Here is an 11,307-nt window from a genome sequence, read left to right as displayed (position 1 = left end):
TGTCTCTTCACAGTGGCCCTGGGCCTCGCCGGCACTTTGCTGTTTGCTCCCTGGAGAGCCGCTAATGGTTTGGTCTGACATAAAGTTCTCACACTTAAAATAAATGGTATAAACACAGACCTCTCCAGGAAGATCTAAAAGCAAAATGAGAAATCTGTTTGATTTAAGGAAGCTCTTCCTTGAGTATTTTTTTAATGCTTTTAGCTAACCAGTAGTTCTGATGACTTTTTTTAAAAAAAAGTAAAACGAAGAAGTATTTTCCTCCTTTAGCGTCTGCATGATTTAAGGTCCAAGATTTTTATTTCCACATAACAAAAAGAAATCGGATCCTGTTTCAGCAGAGGCGATGGCAAAAACTCCCACTGACTTCAGTTACAAATAGAACAAGACCCATGTGCAAACTATGAAAGTAAGTTTTTGTGGAAACAATATCTACCAAACGCTATAGAAAGTTAAGAACTTTTCCTTTCTTTTCTGCTTTCCTTATGTTAACATGTAAGGCATAACCTCCGATGGCTTTTTTGACCTGATCTTTCAAATCTGTATAATTTTGTGTCAGATAAGTCATCCATATGGTACCTGATTCTTCACCTAAATGCTGTTTTTTCTTATTATTCCTGCAAGAACATGGCTTGATTTTGGCAGCAGTTGCATAGACTTCAGAGTAAATATAGCTGTCACTGACTTTCCCTGAGACTCAGATACTTCTGAAAATAAGCTTTTTGGCACCCACTAAGGAACATGCTGAACATCTCCTTTAGTTACATGCCCCCAAAATAAAAAGAACCTATAAAAGTTCTTACAAGTAGCTTTAAGAATTTGATTTGAGAGCTTATTTAACTCTCCTTATAAATATTCGGGGATGGTCCAGCTCTCATTCCAGTGATATCAGTCAGAATATCTTCAGTGTAATCAGTGGTGGCATCAAAGTATATAACTGGACAAATAAGATAATTATTAAAAATAAGAATTTAATTATTCCTTTTTAACAGCCTCATCTGCATTTGTATGCTTGTGCAAGAGAGTTCATTTAAAGGGGACCTAAGTTACAACTTACACTGGATCCTGAAACCCGGCTAACACAGCTGTGCCACAGGTCTTACTATTTAAAATGAACATTCTAAATTTGTTTTGTTTTTAACATGTTAAAAAATCTCTCCCGCTAAAGTCAGTAGATTTTCCAGTGAACTCCAGCAACTTAACCCTGCAACATTTTACTATTTCTAGATGAAAGCATGAGTTTCAAAATTTGTCCTAAAGAACAAATACATGCATGAAGTTACGATGACGTTGCAGCAAGCCTAAGAGTCGTCCTGGAATAGAAAACAATCCAAGCAACAATATTTGGCTCTGGGAAGTTTTCCCAGAAGTTCAGGAGCAGGAGCCTCTCTTCTGCTAAGGCTACAAAAAATTCTGGATCTAGGCTCCTGTGCATGGCTCCTAAGGCCATCAGGCTGTTTAATTTGTTAGTTGAATATTCTGTTACGAAAAGTTTATCTCTCTTCTGATTCTGTTTTGTTCCGGAGATGACCTTCTGAATGGAGCTAATCCTGAATTTTTTTTTTTTTTTTTTTTTTTTTTTTTACCTCCTAACAGGTAGGCATGCCCATATACAAATGTAAGCAGACTGTGAGGTCTTCAACATCTACCTTCAAAGTGACTACAACAGATTAGCATTATTTCTCACTAAAAGCATCCTGGTTTGGTAAAAAAAAAAAAAAAAAGGTCCCAGGAGTGTTTTATTACCACAGCTGACCACAAGATGGAAGTCCTTTTCCATTAGATGTCTCCTGATTAGGAAAAGTAATAAAAAATACATCCTTTCTCCAGAGAAGTGTTTTAGAAGAAGCAGAACAGGGTACCATCCTGTCAGCAGCTTGTCTGGGAGGCCTCATCCATTTCTTGTTCTTTCTCCATCCAGGAAAATAATTAGGAGAGACTTCCAAAATGATGGGGAAGCTGCCGGGTCTCCCACTTTGCAGCCTTATCCGTTTGGCAGCAGGGTGCTGGGTCACCCTGCTTTCCTCCCTTACCTCAGGATAAGCGCAGCTCTGCAAGAGGGATTTTATCAGCACATGGTAGAGAAATTGATAAGATCCTTTCTTCTAGGTGGGTAGCCAAGGTGTAATCAATTTCATTTAACTAGCAAAAGTTTAATTTAAAACCAAAGCCTTTTCCTGAGAAGTTTTCAGTTTTTTTCCAAGAAGGACAGTCTCACTCAGAAGTGATCCTGAAGGAAATCCCTAGTCAGCTCCACTCGATACCCCTGTAGCTTAGATACACCAAGCAGAGAAAAGCTTTGTCAACATGTGTTCATTGTTTAATTTGGAAGCATGAAGGATAAAGTAAACTCTTTCTTCATACCATACCATTACATATATATATATATATATTTTTTTTTTTAAGAGCTAAAAAGCCCTCCGAGGAGTGATTCCAGCCACCCAAAGCCTGCGATGGCAGAGTTCAGGGGGTTCAGCAGGATTTTGCCTAAACTGCTGCACCGTACCCTACACAAAACCACTGGTCTGGGATCTAAATGCTAAATGTCATTTATTTTTGTTGTTGCTTATTTACAAAAATATGCAGAGCCTTGCCGTGGGATGCCACGGGGCATAAACAGAACTAAAAGGCCATTGCTGTCCCAAGGGGCAGCAGAAACGGGGGCGAGGCAGGACGGCGGGTGGGAGATGTGTCCCCTTCCCACCTCCGAGACGGCACAAGATGCGATATGTCCTGCTGCCCAGGAGGGAGGGCTGCCCGTGTCACTGCTGAGACCTTCGCTCGCCCTGACACTGCATCTGGCCCAGCTCACCAAAGCTTGCTTTTTAACAAACTACTGCTATGAAAGAAGTGAAAGAACAGCTTCTCTGTTTTTAATTACCTGATCAAATTTACCACTCTAAATCTAATTGAGACAGCAAGTAGGGAACTACATTTAAAGACAGACAAGACATTTGCATCTGTTTTGGTGATTATAGTAGTTGCACGTTTTACTTTAAACATCAATGGGTTGCAACTGCTATTCAAATGATATGGAAATTGCTACTTTATACTGAAATTTCCCTTAAGCAACAAAGGAAAGGATTAGCACATGGCTCTGGTTTTTCTTTTCTCTTCTTCTTTTGAATTTAATAAAACACTGTGGCAGTGGAAAACTCTTTGATGGCTCATAAGCAACACCTGTATCTTTTAATATTTTATTATACCAAGTTACAGAATATTTGAATCCTTTTGTGTAACTATTATGATAGCAATTTTTAATTAAAATAACCTTCTATATCTGAAACACTGAATTCATTTTCACAAGTCTACCGCAAAAATGCACATACACGGGCTACATGGATAATTATGCAAGGGAATTAAGTTTCTTAGAAGCACTTTATAATTACTTTACTATAAATATTTCAGGTTTAGGTGAAGGTAATCAACTGGATGCCTGCATGGAGCCTGTCTAGTTCACACAAACTCAAGAAACGTCTCATGTGGTCAGTGCTGCCCAAGACTCAATCCAACACGTTTCCAGCAGCATATAGCAGCGTCAGTGCAAATGAGAATCACACCAGTCAAACCACAGCGTGAACTTCTCCCACTGCAGCTCGCATAAGTAAAATCAGTTGTGTCCCAGCTGTTTGCAGGACTGATTGTTTAATCCCTGTCCAGCTCAGTGCCTTTTTATACAATCCTAAAAATGGCAAATTTTTAGTGAATTACAATGGTTAACGTCACTCCAGGTAGTAAATATAAATGATGCAAGGGATATATAAAGATTGTTTTATTAATTTCCCCTCAAATTGACTACTTTTACAGAAGACTAATTAAAAACACTTTACAGATGTTTTGAATATTACTGCAAGTTGCTGACATGGTAGAGAAACACGAGCAAATGCATATCACTGGCAGCTTATGTGTCTTATAGGTACCTACCAAGGGAGAGTTTCAAGATGACCATTGGTCTTTCCACTGACTCCATTGTTACAGAATCTTCTTTATTCGTACCATGTACCATAATCTGAATATGTCCTCTCACCACAGTTATCCAGAATCTGCTGAGGAAAAGAGAAGTGCATTACTAACAAAATGTTTTTAAATAGTCCCATGCAGAAACATTGATAGAATTAAACTGTAAAACAATCTGTCTAAAGAGTGACTCACAACATTTCTTTTTTGATGGCGAAACTTTGATGTTTCAGGGTGCTAGGTTGGTGGGAAACTGTCAAGTCTTCACCAAATCAGTTTCCTATTCTTGAAATTAGTTAATTTAAACACTAAAGCACTGAAGTCAATCACTGCGTTCTCATGTTCCTTAAGCTTCTAGACAGACCTGGTGAGAGCCTTTCAATTCTTCATACACAGGTTCGAAGACAAACGCAAAAAGAATGATTAAACAAAGTAACTCCTTTTTCCCAGTAAAAGGTTTCAGTAAATCACCCGCGATATACAGCAACGTCAGTCTGGGACTGCCTACATTATGCAGGGACACAAATTCTGCTCTTACTCACACACCTCTGCAGTCCCACTGCCTTCAGCGGACTTTTTCTCTCAAAAATAAAAGGGCAACATCACTTTAAAACATTTGCATCTCATTCATCGTACTGAAACCAACACAACAGGGCAGGCCATGATATATTCGTGCGAGAGCTCTGATAACCATACTTGCACTTTTGGTTTTGTTAGTCACACATGAATATTTATGCACATTTCCATGATATGTCCCCTGGTTTGCATAGGGCACAGGTTGTCAGCAGCTGAAAGCCATTAGCATCTGACAGCTGCTAAAATAGCTTGTTTGAAACAAATAGGTGGTCCCGTCCATTGTCTAGCAGGCAGGTGATTAAGGCATCATTATGAGCTGCATCTTCTTTGGCAGCTGCCCGGACAAGGAAGGCCCTTCTTGCACTGCTCAGACCTGCCTGGTGGAGGGGAGATTTAATTATCGTCACTACATAATGGGTAGTTTGTAGGAGCCCGAGACCTGACAGAAACAGATAGTGGGCAAACACAGGACAGCTCGCAGCCAATGAAGTAATTACAATCCAAATAAGAGTGCGTGAGCCGACAGGGAGCAGCAGATGTTGCTGTCCATCAGCATCTCCATATAAAACATATGTTCAAATGTTATTTGAAAAAAAAAAAAAGGGTGCAGCAGAACGTTGTTTGCATTATTTGTAGAGCTACAGGATACTGGCATGGGGGGGAAGCTCAGGGAAGAGGCAGATTCTCACAGGGAAAACCCAGGGGATCTCTCGGGAGCAGAGAGGTGGAAGACATGGAGTGCACGGGGCAGGAGGGACGGGTGCTGGGAGGCAGCAGGAGGAAGACACTGCTTCACCTTCAACCTGCCGATCTCCTCCCCTCCCAGCCCACTTCATGGATCTGATCCTTAGGTAGGGAGAGTGTGAATGCACTGAAGAACTGTAATTGTGCTTGGAGGAAGAGAGAAAGAGAGGGGTGAACCTGCGTGTTGGGCACACAGGGCTGAGGACTTTCCACCTCCAGTGGGCAGCCAGGGAAAGGTGGTCAAGGCCCCACTCACATTTACCCTCCCCATGTGGAAAAGGCTGCATGCACAACAAGGACGAAGTGCTGCCCGGTATCTGCCCGAGTACTTCTGCTTCCCAAAAACAAAATAAAAGCATTTAGTGGGCAGGGACAAAACGGGGTGCTCAAATACAGCAGAAGAGGTGCAATGCAAGTGAATCCTTCTGAGATGCTAGAAATGCTTGCCTCCATACCACACTAATAAAAACAACTATTCCACTCAAGGCTATTTCATAAATTATTTTAAAAAATAAAAAGATGCAAAAGCAGGAAATGCCAACATGTGCACATTACTTCCTTTTTAAGCATTTTCTTGGCAACCCCCCGTCTGTTTTACCTCAGACTTTCTTCCTGAAGAGAAGTAATCTTAATAAGCTTAAAATTTAAAGAATTTCTGAAATGACTGTACCTACCACAGTATCACCTTCTAGACTTGTGATGCTGCCACTGTCACCACCTTCCATATTTCCAGCATTCTTTTTCTTCAAAATCTGCACAAATAATTACCGTTGTAAACACATTTATGCAAGTTTTCAGAAAAGAAAAAAAAGCCAGACTCAACAGCAACATGAATTTGGTTTGTAAATTGCCATGCAGCACTGTCACATTATAAACAACTATGTACATGTACAGCTTCACTGCCTTTGATGCAAAGCCAGAATCAGACCTTTTCAACATTTTCTCATTGAGGCTAAATTACAAAACAAACCACGCATGCTAGAGTGCAATGGCTTTGATGGGAATGGTGTCCAGGTGCGTTTCTTTTTGTAACACTGATATAGGCTTTCAAATATTGCAGCATTTTCTCTGGAGACAAGCAAAAGTCTCACAATCAGAGCTATTCTAATAGAAACATTCTTAGATAATTTGCACATGAAGAGAGAATTGGGTCTTCTCATTTTGTCTGGGCTTACCAGAAAGGCTATCAGAAAAGTTGAGTATGTATTACATATTTTGGAGCTAGTTTTTGATTTCATTTCGCCCTTTCGCAGTGTGTAGCTCCTCTGAGAAAGAACAGTCCCTGGGGACAAGGCAGCCTGATCCTAACTCCAGCCCACAGAGCAGCCTGCCCTCGCTCATCCTGCCTGCTTCTGGCCTTGGGTATTTGCAGCATCAGAGGGACGAGGGCCGGACGGGAAGGCAGCTGCAGCAGTTACTCTGTAAGCCCTGAGCTCTCTTTCCTTAGGCCGTTGGTTATTGGGGAAGGCAGAGGGAAGGGGGAAGCTGCTGAGGGCTGCACGTCTGCCTCCTCAATTCAACTTCTTTTCAGCACGCAGGGAATCGGGTCTTGATCTCACAGCAAATTTTTTCCCACGTGCTGTGCACAGTTACTATTATAAGCACAATCATGGTGAATGTTTGTGCAAATGACAAGCTACAAATCTTCTCGATACTTTATAGATCTTCGTGACTATTTGTATTTCATTTGTATTTTTTGGAAATGGTGAGCTTGGAAATATGCCCCACTTTTCTGGAAGCGTGTGCACAACACGGCTCTAATTTACAAACCTTGAAGTTAATAAGAACAGCAAACATTTGCACCTAAAATCATCAGGGAAGAAATGACCTCCATTATCCAGTCCCAGGGCTCACAAAATGTTCACTGCTGCATGTTTGCACAGTGTATTTTTAAAACATGGACTGTTTAAAATATACACAATTAATATTAACAAAGACCTGTAGTTCTCAGAGTGAGTAGCTGGAACAAGCACTGCCTCCTGTCTGATGTGCAATGACCTTTGAAAATATTTTTAGGCACTGTCCCATAAGCAATATGTCTTGCACAAATTACTTCTACCCAGATATAAACCAGCATTAACCAAGAGAGCAACATGGGATGAATTCGTGTTTTCTAAAACTGGGGGGAAAAGAAAGTTACCAAGGTTTATAAGAGGATTTATAAACTACATAATTTTCTCTCTTGTTTAATCCTAACACATACAGAGACCATGTGCCATGGATAAGGACATTCATAACAGACTGAAGTGTTATACGATTCCCCCATTTTTGAGTGAAGGATGGAGACTAAAGTAATTAGCTTCCTGTAAGAAACAGAACGGCTAGACCTTAATACAATCCATTATATATTCAATTAGGAGTGTTTGTGTTTTCCAGTAAGGAGAAAGATAAATTTCAGTAATGACTAAAAGCTTTGAAACTTCACAGAATTAATCTAAAAGTTAAAGTTAGAGAAAACTTATGTGGAGTAATACATTCTGTGTCTTGGAAGTGATCACTTCTCCTAGCCACAGGAGAAGCCAAAGTGCATGGTGTGCCTGGGTATGCAGTTGGCTCATACAGTTGCACATCATCACATATTGATGATAAAAAGTCAAGGAAATGACATGAAGGACTAGGAAAAACTAAGTGAAATAAATAAAATAGAAACTATAAGGCTGGGCATTTTCACACCTCATTTTTTTTGTCCAAGTTGTAAAGGAAATGTAGAAACAAAGGAAATGCAGATTCAGATAACTTAGAACCAGCAAACAAAGTCAAAAGTACTTCCAAACGCTTTCTATGATCTATTCTGTGAAAAAGCGCAGAAAAAGTACTATTTGACTAACAACTGGCATGATTCACCAGACGTAGGAGGAGCCTCCAAACACACCAACCTGCTTCCAGCCCCAGCCAGCAGCAGATCTGAAGAGAGGAGTACTACGAGCAAGGTAAACATGACGTGAGCAGACCCAGAATACCCTCTTGGGTTACACAGTCTCTTCAGGGACTTCCTGAGCCGGAGGAATGATTTAAACCCACACTAATTTAGCGACGATGCAGCTGCAGCAGTCAACATCATCCCTAAAAATTAAGGTAGCAGAAAGATTTGGTACAGCTGTTAAATATACACATACACAATCACCATGTATGTAATGGATATAATCTGTATTCAAAGATTTTGAATGTACAAAAATTGTTATATAAAAAAAAACAAAACAAAACTCCCAAACCCTGCACATAAAAACACAGCAGGTATTTTAAAAATATGAGGTATTGTTTCTAATCCATAGATTTTTTTCATGAGTGTAAACCTGTGAAAAAAATGGAATCAGCTCTCCCTGTTTTAGCTGCAAACAAAACAAATGTCTGTGGTTACCTCACAGACAAAAGCTAATGTAATTGTGTTCTGTCATTCTGTAGCAAATGAAGAGCTACCAGGAAGTTTTTTATCAAATGGATCACACCACAAACCAAACCTTTGTGAAAATTCAGAGAGGAGATGGAAGATTAAGGACTTGTTCCTTTCCACTTACAGTTAAAAAAGAAGGCACGTGTGAGAGAATAATCATCAGTATCCAAAAGATGAACAGAGTTCCAAATTGCTTTTTTTTTATTGTCCCAAAATTCCCTAAAGAAAAAAAAATATACAGAAATAAAACTCAATGTAGAAATACTTATGATGCAGGAAGAGACCAGGGTATGATTGCACAAAGGATGACCCGCTTTAGGTGATGCTGCCAGACAATTTCCTTCCCTGTTACATCACCATTAGGTTCCTTGTTAAGCCCATTTCTTTAAAAGTCACCCACAAAGGGCCAGTGGCATCAAAATGCCATATTCAGAAGAGGTTTTTTTACTGAGCACCCAGTCCAGGCTCTGCAGCTGTTTAAAAGGCATGCAGAGCAGTCCAGAGTGTCAGGGGTGGAAGTGAGTGCTGCCTTCAGAGTTATCATCTCTTGAAGCTACAAGGCAAGTAATTTTAACATATGGGTAGACACAGTCAAAGACCTACCAGTTATTAACATTTGTTTTTCCAGCTGCCTTGGACATGGACCTTTTTTAACAGAGTGCTGCAGTTCTTCTTTGTCTGACCTGCCTGGTCCACTCTGCAGCTTCCTATGGTCAACCCCGAAACTCTGCTGGATGTAAAAGAGTGAGTCCTGTCCTGGCAGAAGAGCCAGAGCCCCAAGGCACTGGCTCTTACCGGATTTCATCAATATCACATGCATTTCCAGTAAAAATCTCGATAAATATAATCAACCTGATAAGTGTTTTTCCTTTCCTTGTGAACTATTTGAGCCATGCTGGTATGTTCATTCCAAATTCTGCTGCAATCACCTGTTTTACTACATCTGTTGTTGAGAAGGATGGACAACAAGCTAAATAGTCTAATGGACAGCAAACTCTAAAGAAAGAAAAATACAAATTTTGCATTAAATCATATTGAAAGGTACAGTCCATGTCATACTTTCTGTTTAAGACTTTGAGATTAAACTCTTCTGGTGTAATGGTGCCACCAGCAGATAATAGTTAGAACTGGTTTTAGCTGAAAAACAGATGAGAGACATTTCTCTGTGTAGGCTATTTAAACTTCCAAAACCATACTCTTTAATTTCTTAAAATAATATTTTGGCAACGACATGGAGGTGAAAAAACTTCAAAATGTGATCTATCAGCAGGTAAAAATTTGGCTAGATACTTTCCTGTACAACTCTCTTTTTTGTTTCTCCATGATTTATAAAGATACAGAATTGTTTGTGACCGTGTGGGGTACAAAAAGCAAGACCTCTGTAAACAGCTCCTCAAATACATTTACAAGAACTATCTGCATGCAAGTCATCCTACATCTAGTTCATAAAGTTCTTTAAAGGGAACAAGGAAACATTAGAACAGAAGGTAATTCTTTTTGCCTCAAAAAGGTCCCTATATTTTGCTCACCGTGACAAAGATTTCATGAGAAAAATGTGCTGCTCTTTCATTCTACAGCTTGGGGCAGATCTACAGCTTTTTCTCCCTTAAACTTCTCTAGACAGTAAGTCAGCCTTCCACTGCATCACCTCCAAAACCACGATAATAATAATAATAATAATGAATAATACAAAAGCTATAATGCTTCCCTTATTTCACAGTGGTATTTTTTGTTTTGTTTTCTCTTTTTTCATTTTTTTTTCTTTCCTGTAATGAAAAATATGTAAATGATTACGAGCTACTCAGACACTGCAGTAAAGGACCTTCAAAATGCCGTGGTATGAATTTGTCCTGGCTTTCTTCAAATATAATTAGTTACACTGAGACGAAAAAATCCATACCATGAAAATTTTATACAAGGAACTGAGATTTAGATCACAGTTACAGCAATGTAACTCAACTTTCCTGAGAAGAGTTCCTCCTGATTGAAATCTTGGTAATTAAAGTACCAAGTCAGTTATCAGGAAAATAACTGAAAGCAAGACTTCCATCCGCTGACGTACAGGTTTTGAATACAGTAAGGCTTCTAGGAATTACATCCATTCTGCAATCCTTTATGGCCATGGCCTCTCACTGACATTATCTGAAGTGTGATGTGGCTGATGTGGAGCACCTCAGACAACCCCGCGGGGCTCTCATGACATAAACCCTCAGCCCGAAGTCACTGTCACCCGTTGTGCATTCACACCACTGCACCTGCATATTTTATGTCACAGACAAAAGGTCAAAAGCTTGCCAGCAGGCTGCCTGGCTTCACAGCCACACAATGCGCTGAGAAAAATAACTCCAAGGAGCTGCTTGCTGTAATTTCCTGCAATTCAAGACTATTTATTTTTAAAACTTTTGCTGCCAAACCCCCAGCTGACTGTCACACTTACCGAATTTTATCATCAGAACATTGTAATTTATTAGAGATCAACTCCAACTGGTTATTTGACTGTCTTGGTTTTAAATACCACTCAGCCCTTTTAGCTGCTCTGAATCCTTAGGCTCTCTATAATTAATGTTCCTTTAGCAGAGGCAGTAAGGGGATGGTGTGTGCACAGCCCATGTTAACCCTTTGCTGAGACCACTGCGAAA

General features: G+C 39.9%; 1 protein-coding gene across 15 annotated transcripts in view; it reads right to left on the bottom strand.

Annotated features, from left to right (window-relative positions):
* LOC308178944 (uncharacterized protein) overlaps positions 1 to 11,307 on the bottom strand; it is an 88,905-nt gene that overhangs the window by 23,073 nt on the left and 54,525 nt on the right. For 12 of the 15 annotated variants that reach the window (XR_013940044.1, XR_013940045.1, XR_013940046.1 and 9 more), the window contains 4 exons: positions 8,793 to 8,887; positions 8,154 to 8,340; positions 5,952 to 6,029; positions 3,925 to 4,043 (listed from right to left, as the gene is read on the bottom strand). Coding sequence is in view for 3 of the 15 variants with exons in the window: in XM_080558229.1 (XP_080414355.1) it covers positions 8,300 to 8,340; positions 8,793 to 8,887 (136 nt within the window). In the remaining 12 variants the exon portion in view is untranslated. The other 3 variants (XR_013940054.1, XR_013940055.1, XR_013940049.1) reach the window with 3 other exon arrangements.

This window comes from Anser brachyrhynchus (assembly GCF_964034855.1).
Source record: "Anser brachyrhynchus genome assembly, chromosome: 16".
Taxonomy (NCBI): domain Eukaryota; kingdom Metazoa; phylum Chordata; class Aves; order Anseriformes; family Anatidae; genus Anser; species Anser brachyrhynchus.
The sequence above is the reverse complement of the archived record's forward strand: the minus strand, read 5'-3'. Positions and strand labels throughout refer to the sequence as shown.